The sequence below is a fragment of the Phocoena phocoena genome, chromosome 10 (genome assembly GCF_963924675.1).
Source record: "Phocoena phocoena chromosome 10, mPhoPho1.1, whole genome shotgun sequence".
NCBI lineage: Eukaryota > Metazoa > Chordata > Mammalia > Artiodactyla > Phocoenidae > Phocoena > Phocoena phocoena.
This window is the reverse complement of record NC_089228.1, coordinates 94,739,608-94,763,090: the sequence shown is the minus strand read 5'-3', so window position 1 is coordinate 94,763,090 and position 23,483 is coordinate 94,739,608. Positions and strand designations below refer to the sequence as shown.

Sequence of the window (23,483 nt, the reverse complement as noted above, 5' to 3'; positions counted from 1 at the left end):
ATCTATGCACTGAAGCAAAGACACCAGAATGTTACCAGAGGTTACTTTGGGATGGTTAGAGGCAATTTTATTTTCTTCTGGATTAAAAAAAATCTTTTTCATACATTTTCTGTGTGTGTGTGTGTGTGTGTTACCTTCGTTTTAATAGGAGATGTTCTTCTTTGTTGAAATAATTTAAACAGGCTGCATGATATGGACGGACAACGCCAGAAGGCCGGGGGCCAAGTATGACGGATTAGCCGGGTTCCTTGGGAAACGTAGTCCGATGATCACAGAACCTGGAGAAAGGCGAGTCTTTGGGTTCACTGTGATGTCACCACTGGCAGCTGGGCGATCGGGAGAGCTGCTCCTCCTCTCGCAACCTTGTTTCGCTTCCGTGCAAAAGACCTAACAGCCTCGGCTGGCCTGGCTCCCGGCTCAGTTTGGAGGGTCAGCGGGAAGGTGTCTGGCGTGCGCGCGCGGTTTGCCAAGCCGCGGGCGCGGTGCTTTCCTCGGAGATTGCTGTTGCCGCGGCTGGGCGGCGGCAGCAGCGGCAGCAGCTGCAGCAGCAGCAGCAGCAGCAGCAGCGACGCGGGCTTGGGGCGCGGGGGCGGGGCCGAGCGCGGGGGCGGGGCCGGGGCAGCGGGGGCGGGCCCGGGGCGCCCCGGGTGGCGGAGGCGGGGGAGGCGCGCCGCCGCTTCCGCCGCCCGCGGGGATCCCCCGGGACTGCCGCCCGGGGCAGTCCCGGTGTGTGCGGGTACAAGAGGCAGCTCCGGGGCCCCACGCCGGCAGTCCCCAGCGATGTCGCGCAGCCTTCAGCTCCTGCTTCTGAGCTGCGGTAGGGCCCGCGGACGCCCGGCGCCCCCCGCCCGCCTCCCCGGGACACCCCCTTTTCTCGCTTGCTCACGCCGCTCTCTCTCCCTCTTGCAGCCTGCAGCCTGGTGCCCGCGGCGCGGGAGGTGAAGGTGGCCTGTTCGGAGGATGTGGACTTGCCCTGCACTGCCCCCTGGGACCCGCAGGTCCGCTACGCGGTTTTCTGGGCCAAGGTAAGCGCGGCGCGGCCGGCGAGTTAGGGTTGGGTGGTTTAATTGCAGACCGGGCAACCACCTTCCTTGGGCTGGCGACCCTCTATGGCTCGGGTTCGGGGGCATCTCCCATAGCTGAACTCGGTACACGGTCTTCCCACACGCCTCTCCCATCACCGCTCCAAGCCCAGCCGCATCCAGGTACAGGCCGACTTAGATTTAGTTCCGCTGGGGACCTCAATCTTCTTGCCTCTAAAGGTGGCCCTGAGATGAATGATCCAAGTAAGACGTTGTGGAGGGCAGAGAACCTCTTATTTGGATTAATTCCAGAGGCCACCTGTGGTTATGGACAGCAGGCCAGGGAGAAAGCAGCTGGTGCAGATTTGGCATTGGACGGGAGGAAGGTCTCCCGGATTTCTGATTTCTGGTGTTTTGTGACGGTGGTGCTCATACATATGGGGAGGCGGGGAGGGGGCAGCTTGAGAGGAAGGAGTGCCAGAGAGAAGTGATAGGCTTGTTTCTTAGGTGGTAGTTATCTGTCATCCCCGTTCTGGGGTACCCTTGGCCTCCTCCCTCTGGCCGTCCTGAGAGGTCCAGCAAGGAGGGCGTCTGTGATGGTGCACAGAGCCTTCCCCGCGTGTAAGAACAGTGTCACTGTCCCTACTGTAAGAGAATTGAGTCAGACTGAGGCTTTTTTAAGGTTTCCTCTGAACTGGAACCTTTGCAGATTCTAAGATTGTGGTTCTGGTGGCACTGGAAACCCAAGCAGCTACTGTTTGCTGTCACTGTTTTTTTTTGTTGTTTTGTTTTTGTTTTTTGCTGCCGATGCTCCCTGCCTTTAATGAGGTTACTGCCACAGTGGCACCTCTGGCTGAAGCACCATGACTGTGATATCCCAGCCTTACTCTGCGGAGCTCACTGATTTGTCATCTTACCTTACAGGAAATCTCTGTGCGTCTGTAGCTTTCCACAAAATGCTGGGTTTTCTTCTGCCCGCCATAAAAGATGCTGTAAGAACCTGCACAAGTATCTAGCCATTTAACAAGGCAGCATAGGACCGTTAACCTCTTTGTGTGTGTGTGTGTGTGTGTGTGTCCTAACCAGATTGTCAGTTCCCTGGGGACAGTGCTGCGCCACGGCTTTTGTGTATCCTGCACGGCACCCAGTGTTTGCCCTGCTAATTGTGAAGGTGCTCAGTGAATTCAGGCTGACCCTTTATGACTATGCACAGTGGAAATGGTGCTGGGGCCTCGGGACGCTGTTATTGTGTATGAAAGTCGGTTTGTTATTATTCCTGCTTCATTTCCACCTTATTCACTGTGGGATCAGAGAACACAGCAATCCCAAAATTGTTCCCTTGTAAAAACAATAGTATGTAAATAAAAATATTGTAAAACCAATATTATTTGAGTACTCACCATCTGCCAAGCTCTGAGGTAAATATCTATGTACATCAGCTGTTCCAATCCTTCCAATGGACTTAAGAGATCAATACTGTTACTGTTCCTGCTTTACAGATGAGGAAACTGAGCCTTAGGGAGTGAGATAATCTGCTCACTGTTACACAGCGGGCTAATCGCTGGAGGTGGGATTTGAACCAAGCAGGCTGGCTCCACAGCCTAGGTTCTTAGAGGTCTATCTTGTTATTTCTGTTTTCTCTGTTAATTACTTAAAGAAAATGAAAGTGTCTTTGGGCTAGCCAGGCAGGGACTTGGTTATCTGAAAGGAGGGGAAAAACATGAAACCACTATCCCTTTCAGAGAGCAATTAAAAAGGGAAAACAATATTAATATCCCCAGGGGAGTAATTACAAAGTACTCATGAAACAAGTAGATGAAATTTCAGACTGTAAAGTTCAAACAGTTGTCAAGTTAAATCTTGCACGAGGTCATTTGGAATGATGCAGTAAACCAGAGTGATTAACCTTTGACTTTTCCTTGGATGTCAGCTGATGATGTAACTCTATAATGTATGTGCTTGTTTGTTGAACACAGTTCTTGCAAGCTTTAAAGACCCTGAAGTTCTCTCAAAGCTCTGTTAAGAGAAAAAGACAATAGTCTCTTGGCATTCTCTTTTTTTCTGTTGGTCCGTGGAATAGGGTCATTGAAAACTCATACCCTAGTTATTTTTTTTAAGGAGGAAACTGTGATTGACTCATGGTGGATAGGAGAGCTATGCTATGCCAGAAAACTAATCAGATACCTTGAAAGTGATATGCTTTACTTTTCAAGTACTTTTGAACAGGTCTCAGCGTATTCTGTAGATGTTTGTTATTTTCCAGCCCAGGAATTATACTTTTGCATCGATTGTGCTTGCACAACAAAAATGGTTAGAGTGTTCTGGAAATAAGGCCAGTGGTGAAATGCTGAAATTCTGCATTTTACAGAAGATTATCTTGTCATTTCCTCCCACAACTTTCTTGTAAAATGTTTCAGCGATGCGGAGAGGTAGCTATGAAGTGAGGAATTTAAGCCTGGTGACCACAGCCAGCCTAGCTGGATCATCAGTAGGGTGGTTTGTAAAACCACTTTGCACAGTTGTAGGCTGCTTGCTGATCAAGTAAGCAGAGAGTCCCTTGGAGTGTGGGGTTTCGCCGTCCGCCAGATTGAATCGCATTCTTGCAGGCCTTCTGCATATCACAATTACAGTTATAACGACTCACAATTTAAAACTCCATTTCCCACTCAGTTCTCCGGCACCACAGAGCGTCCTGCCACTGTCCAGTTGGCACTGATTACTTACGATTAACAGAAGGCATGTAAACCACGTGTTTCTTATCATGAGCCTTATACCAATAAGGCTCGGAGCAGACGGCATCCATTTAGTGTTTGCAACATCAGGGTGAGTTGGGAACAGTGTCCATTTTATTCTCTCTGTTTCAAAGGTACAGTGGCAGGGGACTGGGCGGGGGGTGTAATATAGACATGCCCAGGGGTCAAAGGTAGAGCCAGGAGTGGGCAGAGATAGCCCAATTCCTGTTAGCCCAACTCTTCTTTCCTGTGGACTGATGTCTTCCCAACTGGGATCCAAGAACGGGGCCTCCTCTCATCCCTTCCCGTATTGTACCTTTGAAGGCAGAGTGAATGATTGGGAAGAAATAGAAAAGTTAATGCGGTATATATCCATTCAGTTTAGCTCTTAGGACTGTGGATAGACTGTGGTTATTGAGGGAGGTATTTTGAGCTATTCTGAGGCAAAGAGACATTGGTCCATCACTCTTCTACCAAAGTAGAAGACCGTGGCTGTGACCTTGGGTTAGATTCTAGCACAAGAGGGTCATAGCCCAGTCCCATGTCTGCCAGGAGTGAGGACATCCCTTAAAGAGCTACGTCTGTGCTGCATGCGGAGCGGGTTCACGCTCTCTGTAATGAGGCTGCGCTAGGTCTGGAAGGGGAGGATGACGCTGGATGAATGGAGTGTTCAGGCGTGGTTGAAGTTCGCCACTGCTCGTAATGAGTGGTTACTTACGAGGGCGACGTAGCACCGTCTCGTATTGTGCTGGGAGCCCCAGCACCCTAGGTTGAGGCATAATGAAAGAGGATATATAGTGTCATCTCTGAGTGACACCACGGGGGTGAGGACAGAGGTGCGTCACGAGACAAGTGCCCTTTCTAGATGATTTCCAAAGGAAGGGAGAAAGGGGAAGTGAGACCATGATTTCAGAGAACAGATCAGACTTGAACTTTACAATATTTAGGAGAGATGCAGCTGTGGCAGGTCATGGGCTCTCCTGGGGACTAAAGGAGAGCAGATTCATGGGCTCGCATGAAGCTGCTTCTGAAGTTCAGGACAGTCGCTACATGGCTATTGCTTGTCCTTGATTTGTTATGAGCTGTCCTCCATGTGTGTTGCTAATCTCCTGTTCAGTGGAGTCCTGTTTTTTTGTCTCTAGCATCTTGTGTGACAATGAGCCCCAAAGCGAGGAAGTGGTAAGGAGGAGCCTTCGGAGGGGCTGGGGTTGATGAATGGCCCGGGCAGATGGCATCTGTACAGCCACCAACCCTGATGGACCCACGAAGGAGACAATGCATACCGCTCCCTGCACTCACCTGATTCTAGAGTGACGTGTGTTTTAAGATAGATTTGAGACGTTTTAGGAGAAAAAGGAAACATTTCTACATTAAATACAGAAGCGCCGAAACGTTGAAATGTGAAAACAATGCCTGTGTGAGCATCAAAGAAAAATCACACCCTCCCCCTTGGCACCTATACTACTTGACCTGATTGAATAACTTTTAGGTCAGACTATGAAAGGCAAAAAGTGAATTTTCAGATGTCTCCCATATTTATATTTCCTCAGTTCGTAAATATTTCGATGTCCCAAATGTGTGCCAAGCCCTGCGCCTGGCAATAGCCGTCCTAAGACCAGGATGGACCTTTTGCCAGGGGACTGTCAAGGGCGTGCACACATGAATCCACACGCATTTGGGGGGACTGAGGGGAAACTAATGATCTGGAAGGGAGAATCGTACCGCAGAGGACTGAGAGGTACTGCCAGCAAGCAGGCTGGGAACAGACTGTGAACACCCCCGAATGCTGAATTATAAGGGCTTGAACTTGGTCCTTTCGGCAGCAAGGAGCCTTTGAAAGTTTTTAAGCAAAGAGGATAACATCGTGGAAACTATGTCAGAGGAAAAGCGTATTTCTTGTGGTGAAAGGCAGACTATAATTCATCCCAGAAGATGAATCTCAGAGGGAAGCTTTAGTCTTTCACTGCAGTGAAACTGCCCTTGGGTTAACTCCGTGAGGCTGCAGCACATTCCTGGGGGTTACCTCCCCTTCTCTCTTGGTCACCAGTCCTGTTGTCCACATGGTTCTAGGGAGGAGTGGGCCAGGCTCTAGAAGAAGTCCCAGCCGGAGGAGAATGATGGAGCGCTGAGATCTGGGGACAATGATGAGACACAGCAAAGTTGCTAAAAATCTTGCAGCTTGGAAGAGGGTAGGGAGGAAAAGGGCAACTGAGAGTTAAAGAGAAAAAACTGCAAACACTTGTTTTCCATAAATAAAAGGGGGAACCCGAGTCACATGAGGACCGAGTATGTTAGTTCTGTACTTGGTTATGTCACTACACAAAGAAGAGGAAGTTAGAAGAAGGTCTCAGTGACATCAGGGAAGGTTTTATGAAGGGCAGGACTAAAAAGAGATACATTACCTAAAAAGAGGGTTCCCCCATCTGAAACTGTTTCCAGAAGTCCTACCTGGCTACTCTTGGGGTTTTCTACCAACAGTGCTAGCTCAAACCAGTGCTGAACTAAAGTACTTCCCTAAGACTCTTTACACCTGAAGCATATTTTTAATTTTTGTTTTTGCACTGGGTATACTTGGGTAAAATTTCGGTGTGTGTCACGTAGTTAGGTAGGTATAGAAGTAAGAGCCCAAGGCTTGTGACTGTCCCTTGCTATTTTTGTGAAGCACCAGCTAGTCTACTGCACGTTCTTGTCCCAATTGTCCAAGAGAAGATAGATTCCGGAAGAACTGGTAGTTGTCTAGGACTATTGGTCCAGATGGGGAAAACCTATGGGAAAAGATAGATGCTCATTGCCATAGACAATTCATGTTCACCTAGGACCTGACTCACTGGGTCAGTTCTGGAGAACAAAGGACCTGAGTCCAGTCACACCCTGGTGTCTGTTTCACCGAGCAGTGGGAGGCATGTGAGCCTGAGTGACAAAGCAGGACTGGCCTTGAGGTTGGAGCCACGTGGAGATAGCCCCGCATGTGCCACATTTATTTCTGGAGTGGGGCAAGGTGCTCCTATCAATTAGGAATCTTTCTGTTGTGAAGGCTTGTAATCCAATCAAAACAAGCTTAAAGCGGGCTTCCCTGGTGGCGCAGTGGTTGAGAGTCCGCCTGCCGATGCAGGGGACACGGGTTCGTGCCCCGGTCCGGGAAGATCCCACATGCTGCGGAGCGGCTGGGCCCGTGAGCCATGGCCGCTGAGCCTGCGCGTCCGGAGCCTGTGCTCCACAACGGGAGAGGCCACGACAGTGAGAGGCCCGCGTACCGCAGGAAAAAAAAAAAAAAAAAAACAAAAAACTAGCTAAAGAAAAGGGAATATATTGGCTCATGTGGTTGAAATAAATAATTTTTAAAAATCAAAATATAGTTCCTACTTCAGTTATGCCTGATGTCGCGGGTTAAATAGTGTCCCACAAAAAAGTGATGTCTCAGTCCTAATCCCTGGTATTTGTGAGTGCGACCTTATTTGGAAATAGGATCTTTGCAGGTGTAACCAAGTTAAAGTGAGGCCATACTTGATTAGGGTGGCCCTGAATCCAATGACGGGTGTCCTTATGAGAAAACAAACACAGAGACACCAGATGCACAGAGAGAACACCACATGAAGGTGAAGGCAGAGACTGAAGTGATGTGTCTGCAGGCCAAGGAATGCCAGTCTCCAGCAACACCAGAAGCCAGGAGCGAGGCATGAAACAGATTCTCCCCTAGAGAGAGCACGGCCCTGCCAGCACCTTGATATCCGACCTTTGGCCTCCAGAACTGTAAGAGAATAAGTTTCTGTTGTCTTAAGCCACTCAGTTTGCGGTAAGGCTAAATTTGGAGGTTCGTGAATATCCTCAGGGTTCGGTGACTTTCTATCTCTCAACTTTTCCTTCCTTCGTGTTGGTTTTATTATCAGCCTCCACGTGGCAGTGAGATAGTAGCCGGTAATTGGAGACTTGTCTGTCCTCCCGAGATCAAGTGCAAAGCAAAAGACTGTGTCTCTTCCATCTCAACAATGTCAGATTATACTTAAGTGGCTTTGATTGGGTCACGGATCCATCAGAACCATTCCCTCTGGTCACGGAGGTCAGGCCAGAGTCAAGTGTGCCTTTTCTAGAACCAGATGTAGTGCCCTCCAAAGGACGTGAACTCAGAGCCCGTAAGGATGCCCCTCCCGGTCCAGTAGGACCCCCAAGAAACTAATGGAAGAAGGACGATTGGCATGAACAGTGAGTGGCCCAACGTTGCCTTCAAAGCCCAGATCCAAAGGGTATTTTCCACGTTATGATGGTGGCTTAGAAATTCCGAATGTTGTGGTTATTTTGGAGACCTTGTGGGCAGAAAAACTTTCTCCCTAGAGCAGAGATTGGGACTTCTAGAACAGCTTTGCCAGAGCAGACTGGAAGTATCAGCTGGAGGAAATGACTGAACGGGTGGGCGGAGTAGAAAGCTATTGGATACAACAACAATTCCTGTTACCAACATTACCGATTATGAAGCACTATTATGTGTTTTCTCATTTGATGCTTAAAATAACCCCATGAGGGAAGTAAGGTAGTTACAGACGAGCAAATCCAAGTCAGAGGTAAAGCGACCCAGCTACCTGATGCTTGACTCCAGGTCTTCTGATTCCAGAGCTAGTGCCCTGTGTCTTCCTCATTGTTTCTAAAATTCACTCATTCATTAAATAAATACTTTTTGAATATTTCCTACATGCAGGGAACTGTTTGGAACTTAGCTGTGAAAAAAAAAGAGTGGTAACATCTTTAGCGCTTTCTGTGTGACTGACGCTAGGCTACAGTACCCACCTACCTCATCATAGGTATATTCCCACCAACTTTGGGAGGTGTAGTTACCCTCCCCCATCTCAGGGGAGCAAACGAAGCCTGAGAGCTCCAGGCCCTTCGCCAAGAGCAGAGCTAGCCATGGTGGGGCTGGGGTTTGTTTCCACGTCTGTCCAACACCAAAGCCTGTGCTCTTAATTACGTTGCCTCTGCCATACTCATAACTCTGTTAACAGCCATAAATCCAACTCTGTCTGTTAGACCCAGTAAATTTCAAAGTGGAAAATCATTTTTCCAATAAAACTACACTTAGAAAAATACGATGTTAATGCTTATACATTCTACCCCCATTATGACATCAACCTCTGAGCCAGACTATTTTGCATGTTATAAAGAGCTGTTTTTATGATGAATGGGGATTATATTGGCACTTTAATTGAGTTGGAAACCAAGGTACATGAATGTTAGTGCATGGGAAATGCAATAAGAAAAAGATGTTCGATGTGATTGGAATATATCAGACTAATTTAATACCACCTTTAAACACTAACATCCATTCCTTTAAATATGTTTAATTAAATTGTTAGATTAAATATTTATATGCATATATATATGCACACATTTTTCTCCTCAAAAAAATCTCTTCCCTTTTCTTTTACTTTCCTATCACATTCCTAACAGATCTCACGCATGATAAATTTGGATTTCAAGGCTGTGGAATCAAAATTCTTTGCAATAGGAATGGAGCTGTTGTCTTCTTATAGCCAAAGATGGTAATCTAGGAAGTTAGCATATATGTGGATAAAATTATGTAAACTTCTAAAAAAATCCCTTTTCACAATAGGGATTTGACTGAAATATAGGTTCAATTTCAGCCATATTTAGATATTTATTTGATTTCTTTCTAGTTCAAATTTATCCACCATTAAAAAAAACAATTCACATGCGTTTAAAATTACTACTTGTATTTGCTTGGTTTAGTATTCGGCAAATTAAAGAGAATTTATCTTAATTTAGGGCTTGTGGTTTCCTTAAGGTCAGATCTCCATCTTAGAGAAGGAATATGGTATTTAAATTATTTAGTCAAATTGGAGGCCTTGAGACAAAAGTTCGTAGGCTTTACTGAAAATGAGATGTCTTATATTTTGCCTTTTCTAATTCAATCAGAGAGATAAAATTTGTCAGCATAAGAGTTAATGCATGGAATGTGGATTTAAAAAACATAATTTGGATGCGTGTTTTGAGGAATTAATTTGCCCCCAGCGTGCTGTGGTGTAGCCCTCTGCAATACGAGCGTCACAAAGTGTGTGTTAAATAGTTCCTGTGAGTTACACTCGGCTGTGAATGAATCTGCGGGTTCCTTTTGTTATAAATGACTATTTCCTAAAATGCTTTTGCAGAGAGGCAATGAAGCACTTTTAGATTTGGAATGTTGAGAGTCATTCTTGCCAGTGGTTGATTTTGAGCCAGCTCAAATGTTTACAAGAATTCATAAAACCAAGCGAAGTTGAGGATGGCCCATTTGCTGTTATTCCATGTTCCTCCCCCTGAAATTCCTTCGGTTCTTGAACAGTGCAGCTTGGGCCACGGCTCACTCCCCCCGATACTGCAGGGTGATGGCTGCTTGGCCACGGTGCTGAAGACGCTGAGTTGAACTTTTGCATAAAGTCTCTTGGTACTGCTAGCGCGGCACTCGTACCTTGAGCGTGTGACGTTAACATGGAAATTACAACTATTTTTGCGGCTGTAGGCAGGTGGAAGGGGGAATAGGCTATGTACATACCTGCAGCTTGAAGCTAGAAGGAAGGTTCTGAACTATTTCCATGCGCACTGTGTGAAGTTACAGAAGGTTCCTTTTGTTACAGGTAGCTATCGGGCACAGAGAGCTGTTCATCACTTTGGCCAGAGGTCCCAGGTTAAGCCAGTACTTCTCTCAGTTCTCTGGGTCTTTCAGGAAGACCCAGGAAGGGGCCATTGGAAGATGATCCCGTGAGAGTTGAGATATTTTGCCACGATCCCACTGATGGCTGTGGTGGTTCAGTAAATCAGAATTCTGCAGGCTGCTTTGGGGTTCTTCGTTTTGCCTTTCCCCTACCTCTTACTTTCATTCTTATGATTTCACCCTGCCTTGGCTTTGCCATTGTAAAATAACCTCTCTGGAGGTTTTTTTCAGAGACCCGTGGAAATCTGACCATCACATAAACTACTTTTTGTTGTTACTGCCGATTTTTAAAATGAATTCTCTTCTGCAAATAGGCAGAAGGCCACTGCCAGTCAGGTCTGATCACCGCCACGTACTTGCTTCAGCAGTTCCCAGCAGCCAGCGTGATAAAGGGGCCATCTTTATGTAAATAAAGCACAATAGTTTCTATTTCCACCAGCTCCAGAGGGGTTCTCAGTTTTTTGTTTTGTTTGTTTTTTTTTTTTTGATCTTGACTTTCAGATAGGTCTTTTTGAGTTGAGGGAGCGGTCACTGGATAGGAGAGAAGACCACCCTAAGGAGAAAATCTGAGGGAGAAAATCCCAGAATGATTGTTGCAGCCAAGTTTCCATCTTTTCGGGTGCAGGGATTTCTACAAAACTCAATTCCAGTGAAATCTATTGGAAAGACATCTGAGTTGAACACATTTGGAGGTTAATTTAGAAAAGAAAAGCAGATTGAGACAGCATCGTGGGGACTGCAGAGATTAAGCTGAGTTAATTAGTTCAAACTGGCCTTGGGGGGTGAGGTGAGGGAGGGAGTCTTGGAAGCGGTTGGCCCGGGGTGGTCTTGGGCACCTGACCCATCAAACGCTCTGGTCAGAGGGAGCACTTCTGCCGGGCAGCAGAGGAGGGGAGAGGTGCAGGCACACGATAAGGCTGCAATTTTTGGTTTAACCAGACTGGAAAAGGGGAAAACTGGTCTAACTCAGACGTGTTCTAAAATCAGTTGGACGCCTGAGGTTCCTTGACCACACCTCCTTTTTTTGTTTGCTTGTTTTCTTGCTCTGTTTTTGAACACCTAAATGCCCCAGTCTTGATTATTTTGGAAGGAACCTTTCAGCACAAGGACTGTCAGGAAATGGGATTTACGTTCGTAGACCTCGCCTGAGAAAAGCTATTAGTCTCAGCCCAGTGCTAGGAGGGAATGAAGCAGGGTGTCTTGCAGGAGCGATAAATCAGCCACCAGATGTCTCTGCAGGCCACTCCACAGGAATGCCAATAGGAGCCCGAACCGTGGAAGCTGGAATCTGAGCTTTCCGCGGACCTCAAGGTGCATTCCCCGACTTAATACATGAAGCAGAAACCAAGGAGGGTGTGTGTGTGTATGTGCATGTATGTCTTCTGTCCTGGGCTGCCTCTGCCTCACTTTGTGTTCCCCCCATTCCTTGGTTACTTATTTCCCTGTGCTGATTGCTTTTTGAAAAGTAGGAGAGGAATTGTAGGGTGCTCCCAGTACAGGAGATTAAACAGCGGCAGGTGCAGGCAAAGACAGCAGCAGTGTCTGACTGCGGTGTCTTTTCCTAAGGGGGCCCTTTGGTGCGGCCACTACGCTGGGGACAGGGAAGGAATGCCACTGAATCCCAGGTTCCCTGCTGTTCCCCAGCCACCCAGCAAAGGGCTCGGGGCTGCCCTTGCACACTGAAAACGGTGATTGGCTTTACTGTTTATGTAAATGAGTTTTAGAAGCTTTAAAACATTTCAGTGGAGGATCAACGAGCAAGTTAACTAGACAAATTAAAAATATATCTGGGGAAGAAGGGAATTGATGGTGAATGTGATGTGTGCTTAATCGTGGAAGTAGGAGATGATGGAAAGACCCCACCAGTTTAATTGCAAAGACTGTTCAGGGAAAGAAAACCAGCCAGTTAGTTTGGCTAAATTTGGCATCTACCCCAACTGGGCTGGTCCATCCTGGGTACAATGATTTAAGCGGTAATTGCCCTTCCATGTATATCTTGATATTACTACCAAGTGACCTGACACATAAAATCTCCACGTGGCGCTGCTGTCAGCTATCTTCCTGCCTTAGCAGAGGCGTGAGCGTGGTACATCCTGCAGCGTCACAGATGACCCCACAGGTACGCAGTCTCTGAAGAACAGGGTGACTTCACGAGAGGCCTTGCTCATCTGCATCTCTGTGTTTTCTGTTGAGTTGTTTGGCAATGACCTTAACAGATTTAGAAACGTTTCCAAATAAAAGGCCGGGCTACAAAAATAAGAATCAGTCAGTGGGTGAGTTGGTATCTGATGAAAACAAGAGAACATTGAATAGAGAACAACCAGCAAGAGAGTGTGATTCAGTGTGATTCATATGCTTCATTACACAGTCGTCAGTGACACACGGTTATCATCCATAGGGACACTCTCTCCTTCATGTAGGGATACAGAGAATCGTCAGATGCAGTCCTGATCTTATTCTAAAAAAGATGGAGCCTTAAAGAATTCTCCTAGATTCTCTCCTCCTCCCCCAGATATCACACACACACACAGTATCTTGTTTTAAAACAATTAGCTGAGGATGGATTTTATGAAAACAAGAGGTAGAACCTTGACATGGAGGCCCAGTGCCTGTAGGTTCTGGCAGTAGAGCGTGATGTGGTTTGATTCTTGTTTTTTAAATTTATTTTATTGAAGTATAGTTGATTTACGATGTTGTGTTAATTTCTACTGTACAGCAAAAGTGATTCAGTTATACATATATATTCTTTTTCATATTTTTTCCATTATGGTTTATCACAGGATATTAAATATAGTTCCCTGCTCTATATAGCAGGACCTTGTTGTTTATCCATCCTATATATACTAGTTTGCATCTGCTCATCACGAACTCCCAATCCATCCCTCACCCACCCACCTCCCCCTTGGGAACCACAAGTCTGTCCTCTATGTCTCTGAGTCTGTATATGATTCTTTCTTAACAGCTCACAAATGGCAGTGCAGAGAGGATGGAGGTGCCCCAGGAAAACCAGCAGAGGGCCTCTTCAGAGGCCCCCAGGGAAAGGCTGTATTCCCTGAGGATCCAAAACACTACCAGCTGCAACTCGGGGACCTACAGGTGCACTCTGGTGGATCCAGAAGGGCAGAGAAACCTAAGTGGCACCATGATCTTGAAAGTGACAGGTGAGGTGATCTGCGGCACCTGTTTTCTTCTTACAGTATGCAGGGCACTTTCTGTAGGTCCTAAACTTGATCCCCTCAATCCAAGTTTACCCTGTAATTCAGAAGCTTTGGATAATATCTGTGGCTGAAAGCTAAATCCTACTGCAAGGATGTCATAACTTTCTCTACTTTCTTTTTAATAAGGACAGATCTACCCCAGTCTGACTGGGGTGGATGCCAAAGGTAGTCAGGCGACTAAATCAAACAACTCTTACTCGTGTAAGAGTCCTTCGGAGCCAATAGGAAGTTTCCAAGTCTAATTTTTGGAAGACAGAGAAATTGGGTAGTCTCCCGAATATATCAGATAACTGTGTAATATTCTACTCATTGGGGGCTTTCTAACCTGGCCTAAGGGAGCTGCTTCATGTTTCCACCTTTTTCACATGAGAACAGCATTCCTCTCCCACTTTACAGCAATTGAATGTCCCAATACCTCAACGCAAGCCAAAGAAAAAGGGTACAGCAAGAAAATAGCGTTCCCGTGACAGAAGGCACATTTTTGCTCTATGCAGTAAGACCAGGAATCAAGTATAAAGACAAGGATTATCTCCTTGGACTTTTTTCCATAACTTTTCTTTATGTAGCTTAAAATACGCCTTGCATTTGACTTTGGCCCAACTCTTGTTAGTGGCTGAGGCTTGAAATGACAAACATGTTGTTACAGAGGCCCTGACTTTGTACAATGGCTACTTTCTCCTTCCACGGAGAAGCGGAAAGGAATCTGACTCGAGATAATATTCCCACACTCACGAGAACGCAATCACTGGTTAGGGGTCAGCGTTTGGATGTGGTTCACTGTCTTATACACACACACACAAACACACACACACACCCTATACCCTTCTCAATCTCTAGCCCTTTACGCTGCTTCGTTTGTCTTCATGGCATGTGCCGTACCTGCCGTGGTGCGCTCCCTCAGTGAGCATTGTTCGCATGAATGAGAAATGGGAGCGGCCTGGCAGGAAGGGCAGAGAGGGCAGGCGTGTCCTGCGGGGAGCAGAGAGGAAAGGAATAGGGAAAAGCTGGCTTGCTTTTCCGTCCTCTGCGAAGGCAGTGCTGCCTACAAGTTGAGTGGTCAGACTAGAGCCGCTTGGATCTGGTTCAAATATTAGCTCAGCTGCTCATTAGCGTCTTACCTTGGGGGAACCTCTGAGCCTTGGTTTTCTCATCTTTAAAATGGGGATAATATAATATTGATATTATCTACAAAACAGGCTTGTGGTGAAGGTTGAATGAGATGTTGCACTGAAATGCTCAGTCTGGTGCCTGATGTGGGCGTACTGAATGCTCGATAAGTGTTAGAACCATCAGTGGCTCTCAGCCCTTCTCTTCTGGGGTCACAGGCCTCTGTGAGAATCCATCCCCAGACCATTGCATAAAATCTTGAATCCAGTTTCAGGGGTCGACAGCTGTCTGGAGGCCCATCCGTGGCCCTGAGGGCGGAAGCCCCTCCTGCCACCCTCACTCCGTCTTCTCCTGCCCCAGTCCTCAAGCCAGCTCCCTGAGCAACCTTGCTGCACATTGGATGTCGTGCTTGAGTGGGGAGAAGCTGTCCCCGCCTTGTCCCCTCCTGGGCTGAAGGCCTCCCTCCTCCTGCACTTGCCCCCTTCCCGGGGCTGAGGCCACAGCCTTTAGCAGCCCCCAGGGAGCTGGTCTGTAGCCCCCGTTGGCTGTCAGCCTTGGTGGAGGGGCTTTAACAGGTCTACAAAGACACATCGACATGTTCCGTAATAGCAGGGCAGCTCTGCCACCTGCCTTAATCCCTCAGTCTCTCTGAGCCTTGGCTCCTTCTTCTGTAAACTGGGGTACTCAGACCTGCCCCTGAAGGTTCAGTGAGATGCTGGATGTCAGCCCCTTTGCATGGAGCCAGACACAGGGTGAGTGTGAGCGCCGGCTGCGGCCACCACCGTCATTACCGATGTCCTTCCCACGGTACAGACGTGAGGGTAAGAAGGGGAGACCAGTAGGACTTTAATAAGCCAGAACAAAACATTCTTAGCTTTTGCATCCTGGTAGAAGAGCCCTGTTCAACGGCTTCATATGTTACGTATTTCTTTTTAAAGGATGCTCTAAGGGACGCAAAGAAGAGACATTCAAGAAGTACAGAGCCGAGGTTGTCCTGCTGTTGGCTCTGGTCATTTTCTACGTGACACTCATCATTTTCACTTGCGTAAGTATCTTTCTTAAACATCTCTCATTATTAAAAGATCACCTGGGTTACCAATCGAGTGCATTTTGTAGACAGTGTGAGTCATTTCATAATGGCAAGAGACCTATTCGCAGAACCCTGGCCTTACAGAGGCCCCCGGACTGTGAGAATCTCTCTGGGAAGCTCCCAGCTTGTTTTCCATCTGGTGGCTCCACACAGAGCCTTGTGAAGAGAAAATGAAGTAAGATAGTGGTGGAAGTTTGTGAAATGCCAGAGGATTCTCCTAAAGGACCAGCGGGCCTTGTAGATACGGTGGGAGAAAGTTGGACCCTCTCATCCACCACCCGGGCGACGTGCTGTTCTTTCTGTAGGCAGGTGAGCAAGCCCGGCCACCCTGGTGATGCATCCATCTCCTTGGTTGGCCCTTGAACTCTTTTCTCTTAGAGATTCCCTCTTATAATTTGGTACTTCCACCACTTTTTTTTTTTTTTTTCATACTTCTGGTTGCTATTTTAGATGTCACTTTTTAAGAATGAATCCTCAGAAGCCAGAGGTACACAGGGTGTGGCCTGGGGTAGAGGACTGCTGGCCAGTACTTGGGCATCCTTGACATGCCCTTGACCTATTGGTTGCATAACTCCAGCTTAGACTCCTCCCTGCCCCCCAAGCCTGTTTGTGTGTGGCTGGTCACCTGGGTTGACAGTGGTCGTAGGGGAGCAGGGCCAGCTCTGGGCCTGACCCACTAGGAAGTGAGCTGTCCCATATGTCTCAGCATATCGGGAAGTGCTGGCCATTTGGGGACCAGGACATCAGTCTCCCAGGAGCTATTCCAGCGCTGGTTCTAGTCACTCACTGGCCCCATCTGTTCACTTGCTTGACGCTGGCTGAACATTCATCTCTCTGGTTGCTATTTTAAACGTCAGTCCATCAGATGACTCCACTGAGCGCCTACTGTGTATAAGGCATTATGCTAGGCACTGGGGGGCATGTAAAAACGCAAAAGAACTATGTCCTTCCCCCAGGGAACTTACAGCTTGGTCTTTAGAGTTATTTGCATATAAGAAGATAATTAGCGTTACCTGGCGGTAAATTTTTAAAATGAGTGACTCTAGTTTTTTGTTGGCAAATGCCTGTTTCTTTGGGCACTGATTTTCCATGCAGGAAATCCTAGTGTTAGGGTCTGCAAATGGCCCCAGTCTGTAACTCCTGGTTGAGGTTTGGAGATACCGGCAAAATAGCACAAGCCCACTGTAGAGTGAGCGACGTAGCCCGCATCACGAGGGCTCCCACATGAGCTGTCCAGTCAGCCCCTAATGAATGGAGTTTAAATCCAGGTGACAGCTGAAGCATTTTTCCAATTATTCACTTCTCAACGTATCTCTTTGATTTTATTTTTCAGAAGTTTGCACGACAGCAGAGTATTTTTCCAGACTTTCTTAAACCTGCCATGGAACATGCTTTTCTCCCAGTTACCTCCCCAAATAAGCATTTGGAGCCAGTGACTCTTCACAAGACAGAACTGGTGTGAGCAGGATTTCTGCAGACTGTTTTTCCAAGGTTGAAGGCTCCGTGGTGTGCGTCCACGTCACACCGAACAGGAGAAGCCTGAGCCCCACACTGAACCCACCATCCTTCCTGTGAAGCCCTTCACTTGACTGAAACATCCGGAAGTGGATCCCACCCCACTTTTTGTGAGCGGGGCCTTGAAAATTGTGACATGACCACAAAGCACGGGGCCGCCTACAGGGTGCTTTTCAGTGCTGCTTCTTTATGACCTTCTTAGTGTTTTATTCAGCTATGTGGTCAACCTCTTGGACAGGTTTTTTTCAGTCTTAGAAAAGCTATGGTGAGATGCAGTTGGAAAAGGACCTTGGGATATATGAATGCCTGGAGTTGGCCCTGTGTAGACCCTTGAGGGCAGCTGTCCTCTTCCACATCTTGAAAACATCTCTGAATTTGCTGTGTTTTCTTGTCTAAGCCCAGATGTTTTATGTCTGGGAGAAAGTGACAGGCTAGGCTGAGAGACAGAGGGAAATATTTAGCAAATAGTTTCCCGGCATGAAGGCCCTGCTGTTACCAAGGAGTATGATGTGTACGTGGAAATAACAGGTCGATGAACTGTCCCCAGCAGGGCCTTTTTATCTGGGAAAGGCATCCATAAAGAAGCAATAGAGAAGAGTGTCACAATTATTTTTATATCTGTGCATACTTGTCAAAGAAGGATTTGTGCTGCTTCTCCTTTTAAAACCTGTATCTTCAGTTAGATATCGTTGTTAACTGACAAGCAGCCTGTATATGGAGGGTGAGAAGAAGTCGGAAACTGTGACAATAGGAGGGAGAGCTATTTAGGGACCTGATGAAAGTGCTGGACCAATTGTGCAAACTGGATGCTGGCCCCAGTTGTCCCACTACTTAGCTGTCTGATCTCGGACAAGATCCTTATGGTTTCTACTTTCTCAGTTGTAAACCAAAAGGCTGATGTATGAGTTGATTGAAAAAAACGTATGTGAAAATCCTTTGAAAGAGTATGAAGCACTATCCAAATTCCAGACTCCTTTGGGTCGTTATCCTTATTACTGCAGTGGTGTTCTGGGCATGAGAAAATGCTTTTCATTTTTTATGTTTTCCATCGTTCCAAACAAAGAAGGCTACAAAGGACACTTTCCCATAGTCTTCTGTATGAATTCCTTTGGGGAAGTGAGGCCAGTTCAGTGGTCTGTTCTTGAAGCACCGGCCAAAAGTACTCCAAGATGCGAACACTCAGGGGCCACCAGGCCACGGGGAGAAGGGAGTTCTCAAATGTCCCATTGACGTTCTGGTAATTGTTGGGTTTCTCTTATCAGACTTGGCCCTTTCCCTACTTATTTTCCGAAGAGAATATTGCCCATGCTAATACTAGGGAGTAAAAGGGATGCCAAGTTTAGTGTTTTTGCCTCTTTTTCATTTCATGGTATTAAATGTATGCATGTGAAGAGGGAGTGTTTTCCTCTTTTATATTTAAAACTACTCGTGAGACTTTGAGATGAGTGCTGGTATGTCTGTAAACTAGTTTGAGAACCAGACCCAAGATGAAATTCGAGAATTGAAAGCATGGCTGAGTCCTTCCTCTGAGTGTGTGTGTGGGGGCATTTGTGGCAGGTAGACGTCTGTGAAACGGCATCCCCTTCTTCCCAAAGATGCTCTCGAATCCATCCTCGAGTTGCCTTGCCACCAGGCAGTACCTGATCAGCTTGACCACATGCGTGACCATAGGTGGGAGGGATGGAAAGGAGGACGGTTTCTACTTCAGAAGGATGTGTAGAGTCAGGGGCTCTGTACCTGGGATTCACGGGGTTTCACTCAAAATTCTCAAATAGTTCCATTACCTCCCCTCCCTCAATGGTAAGAACAATCTAGTGCAAGTGGTTGGTGGTTGTGATAGATATAAAAGCATTATAGGTGAATCCACTTTGGAAGATGATTCTTTGTGAAGATGAATGCCCGTAATATGTCTGTAAAAGCTATAGATTCCCTTTCAGTGGAATCAACTCCATCCCCAAATGCTTTACCAAAAATGCTGGCGAGACCATTGGCACGGTAACGAAGAACTCAAGACTTTTTAGCTGGTTTGACGCCCAGCTTCACCACTTAGAAGTTTTACCACCTTGGGCAGGGGATTCACCTCTCTAAGCCACAGCTGGCGGTACTTCAGAATAAGAATAAAAATAGTATCTGCTTCTTAGGCTTTTGTGAGGATTAAATGAGATAATATATCTAAGAGCCTAGCCCAGTATCTGGCAAATAGTAACATTAGAACAAGATTAACCTGAGAACAAAAAAGGAGAAAAAGGCAGCAGAGAAAGTGGCAAAAGGACAGTGAATATTTGACAAAGTGCTTTTGTTAAAAACAGAATTGACTTGGTGGGAGAGCCGTGTTGCTTTCAGAGGATTAATACAAGATGAAACTAAGTGCTTCATGGTCATTAGAATTATAGTACCTGAGAGGCCAGGGAGGGGGGTGTCCTTCATCAGTTTGGATTGATTTAAACTTAAAAAAATGATGGAAATTTGAGATCAGGTAGACTCAACATTCATACTTAGTCTTTGATATAAGAAAAGGTGTGTGTGTGTGCGTGTGTGTGTGTGTGTGTGTGTGTGTAAGAGAAACAGGTGAGAGAGAGAGAGAAGGGTCAAGGTGGGAAGGGCAGAATTCATCAAGGACAGTGAGCTGCTTTTCCACTGCCGTCACTGAAGCCTCTCAAGGTATTTCAGAGGAGGTAGATGATCATGGACCGTATTTATTCTTTGTCTCTGTTGCCAGGGAGAACTTTGTTTTCAGAGCTCTGCTTTGTCTATGGAATTAGATCTACGGTTATAATAATTTCACCTTGGGATGTCCCAAGACACAAACACGGACATGAATATTAGCTCCACATTCTCCCAAAAGAAGGCCTGTGGGTTTTGTTTTCATAGTAATTCTTAGCAGATTTCATCATAGAAAATACTGAGCCTCACTCACAGAACCCAACAGAGCCTGATAGTTTGCTGGGGTTGCAGGAGAAGAGATCGCACAGCAGCCTGTGGACACACAGAGTCCTTGAGACTCACATTCAACCCCACAGCACAGTAAGACTGGGAGTCTCAGAAAAATTTAGTCTGGTTCCCAGACTCTTTCCTCACTGGCAGCTTTATTTGGCTGCGTTACCTGGTAAATCGTTTAATACTCCATCTTTCCTATGTAAAATACCCAAAGGCCTAAAAATCTTAGGAGCTATTTGCTTAATTCAACAACGATTGTCTCTCATCGTTTTTCAACTGATTGAGACCCAGATTTGATCTAACTGTTGGGAAGATACAATTGATCAGTTCTTTGATCACAGACTATTATTGCTATTTACTATCTTTTCAAGACCAGATGGGTTTCTTTTCTAATTTTCAATTTTCAATTGCATAAGAAATTCAGATTCTACACCTGCCTTTTTGTAATCTCTGTGTGTGGGTTGAATGGATGAAATTAAGCCTAAGGTTATTTGCTGAGCATTCACTCTGGTACTCTGTGTAATACTCAAAAAAAGCAAGGTACGGTCCTTCCTTTCAAGGAGCTTATAATCTAGTGGAAGGAGAAATGAGCTCAGAGCCATATGCACAGCTACTTGTTTTACTTAACATTAGGGAATTATTCAAAGATAGTGGGAACACAGAAAAAGGACTAGTGTTCCCATTCATCTAGGAGCACCTTAGAAGGATTTATAGAACTAATTCCATTTGAACTTGGACTTGAGAGATAAGCAGGATTTTGAGTGGTAGTAATGGTCAGGGGTGGTGGGAACGGCAGAGGCACGACCTCTAAGGTAAAAAGGTAGAGAGCACACTTGAACAGAAGATTGTGTGAGAGTTTCTGTAGGCATAGGGCACCCACAGCCCCGACCAAGCAGGAATGAGGCGATGATGGAAGATGGACAAGGTACTGTAGAGAATTTGCACAGCGGGGCAGTATGGAAGGATTCTGAGTTGCGGAGCCATAGAATTAGATCCATTTCCAGGACAATAACCAGGAAAATAAAGTGAAGGATGAAATGAAAGAGCTGGAGGAGACAGGAAGCAGGAAGGCCATCCGAGAGACTGATGGAAGCCCAAAGAAGCAGAGCATCAATGGAAGAGAAGAGGAGGGATGGAAACAAGCTGGTTTCTACATGTTGTCTTCTCAATTTTCAGTCTTGGGTTTTCTTATGATCCTAGCTGATATCTCTCTCCCCTTATCTCCATATCTATCTATCTATCTATCTATCTATCTATGTATCATCTATCTATGTATCTGATTTTTTTTTTTACTTAGTTCTCCTTTCCTTTCTTTAAATAATGGAATGGAAAGAAAGAAACAACCCCTTCCATCTTGACCTCTACATAACTTACAGAACATAATCATCTTAGACCACAGAAAAGATTCCCATGTGTCACAGCTGTCGCAATAGCTAAGAGGGCTCTGAATAATTATAAGAGGACAGTCATAGACGTTACATGATTAAACCTGGTTTTATACATCCTTACTCCCAGTCCTGCCTCAACTTCCCTGTCCCAGCAGAATATTCCTTGTTTTCCCTGTAGATAACTTGATATCACATTTGATCAGCGATTGGCTGACTGAGGAAACATCTGTGCTCTTTTGGTTTAGTTTTCCTGTGTTTACAGTGATATAGCAAACGTTTGCATCTTTTTTGTTTGTTTTTGTTTTGTTTTGTTTTCAATATATTAAAAAGCAACATAGTACAAATGTTGTGGTTAATATTGAAAAGGATCCAAATTTTTCAAGGAATGAATTTTTATAAACAAGTTCTACAATGAAAGGGAAACAGCATATTGATACATAAAAGTTTTGTTAAACAAGGTTTAAAATTTTTTTTTTTTTAGAAGATGTTGGGGTAGGAGTTTCATAATTAATTTATTTATTTTTGCTGTGTTGGGTCTTCGTTTCTGTGTGAGGGCTTTCTCTAGTTATGGCAAGCGGGGGCCATGTTCATCGCGGTGCACGGGCCTCTCGCTATCACGGCCTCTCTTGTTGCAGAGCACAGGCTCCAGACGCGCAGGCTCAGTAGTTGTGGCTCACAGGCCTAGTTGTTCCGCGGCATGTGGGATCTTCCCAGACCAGGGCTTGAACCTGTGTCCCCTGCACTGGCAGGTGGATTCTTAACCACTGCGCCACCAGGGAAGCCCCAAGACTTTAAAATGTTTAAATCAAAGTGTTTTAGACTAAATTCTTTCAAATGTTCAAACAAAAACAAAAACAAAAAACCCTGTACAATCTCCATAATAAAATGTGTCCTTGCACTTTGAAAATGTTAAAATTTTAGAAATTTGAGTGATGGAAGCAGCACTTAAAGCTTTCGTGAACCTTTTTTTCCCAAAAAAAGAATACTTTCAGTAAAACATTTTACTATTTTATCTCACTATGCATTTACATTTTTGTTCTTCCAGAAAAAGATTTACATTAACACTGTATTTTTACTGTAAAAAAAATATATTTAGAGATATTTAACTTCCTGAGTGACTTCAGTCATACATCGAACATGATTTAATGAGCAAATTCTAAAATTTTATAATGAAATAGTGTGTGCAGATGTATACTTGTATGCTCACTTACAGTAAAACTCAAGATCATGTCATAGAACTTACACTTAAGTTCTCTAAGAAGTTAAATAATATGATTAATCCCCAAACTTGACCAAAAGGTTTTCTCAAATGTTAGTAAATTGAATTACTGAATTTACATTTTCTCATTTATTAACAAAATACTGAGTCATTTCAGACTATCAACTTGAATGTTTTCCATTATATACACCAAAAATCTGATTCCCTAACAAGAAATTTCTTGCAATACAAAAAGATAACAGATAATCAAAATATTTGCTTCATAATACAAGTAATCCATAAAATACATCCCTCCCTCAATTGTCTAAAATGATTAGGAATTGTGGCACTTTCTTTAGCATAAAACCCTTTCCTCTTCTTAAAACTCTGAGATGAAAGGTTATTTATGTAATAAAACTAGAACCACAATTCTTCTCATTTCTGTATTGGACTGCAATTAGGTTTTAAAAATTTTATAAAGAAATGTGGCAACTTGTAAAGCTGCTCTATAGAGTTTTTTTAAGAAAACATTCCCAGGGCTTCCCTGGTGGCGCAGTGGTTGAGAGTCCGCCTGCCAAT

At 45.4% G+C, this 23,483-nt stretch overlaps 1 protein-coding gene across 2 annotated transcripts; it reads left to right on the top strand.

Moving 5' to 3' along the window:
* Positions 1-780: 780 nt before the first annotated feature.
* Positions 781-17,328, top strand: CD83 (CD83 molecule). Of its 2 annotated transcripts, none has more exons than XM_065886271.1 (5): positions 781-817; positions 910-1,025; positions 13,414-13,612; positions 15,715-15,821; positions 17,203-17,328. In XM_065886271.1, the coding sequence occupies exons 1-5, from the start codon at positions 781-783 to the stop codon at positions 17,326-17,328; spliced, it is 585 nt and encodes a 194-aa protein (XP_065742343.1). The 2 variants fall into 2 exon arrangements, with proteins under 2 accessions (XP_065742343.1, XP_065742342.1); XM_065886270.1 differs by having other exon boundaries at positions 17,200-17,328.
* Positions 17,329-23,483: the final 6,155 nt, after the last annotated feature.

What these genes read in the sequence shown, in the direction of transcription:
- CD83 (XM_065886270.1), top strand. Translation starts at nt 781, where the DNA reads ATGTCGCGCAGCCTTCAGCTCCTGCTTCTGAGCTGCG. An exon ending in GCTCCTGCTTCTGAGCTGCG is followed by an intron (nt 818 to 909) that starts GTAGGGCCCGCG and finishes TCCCTCTTGCAG; the next exon opens with CCTGCAGCCTGGTGCCCGCG. An exon ending in CATGATCTTGAAAGTGACAG is followed by an intron (nt 13,613 to 15,714) that starts GTGAGGTGATCT and finishes TTCTTTTTAAAG; the next exon opens with GATGCTCTAAGGGACGCAAA.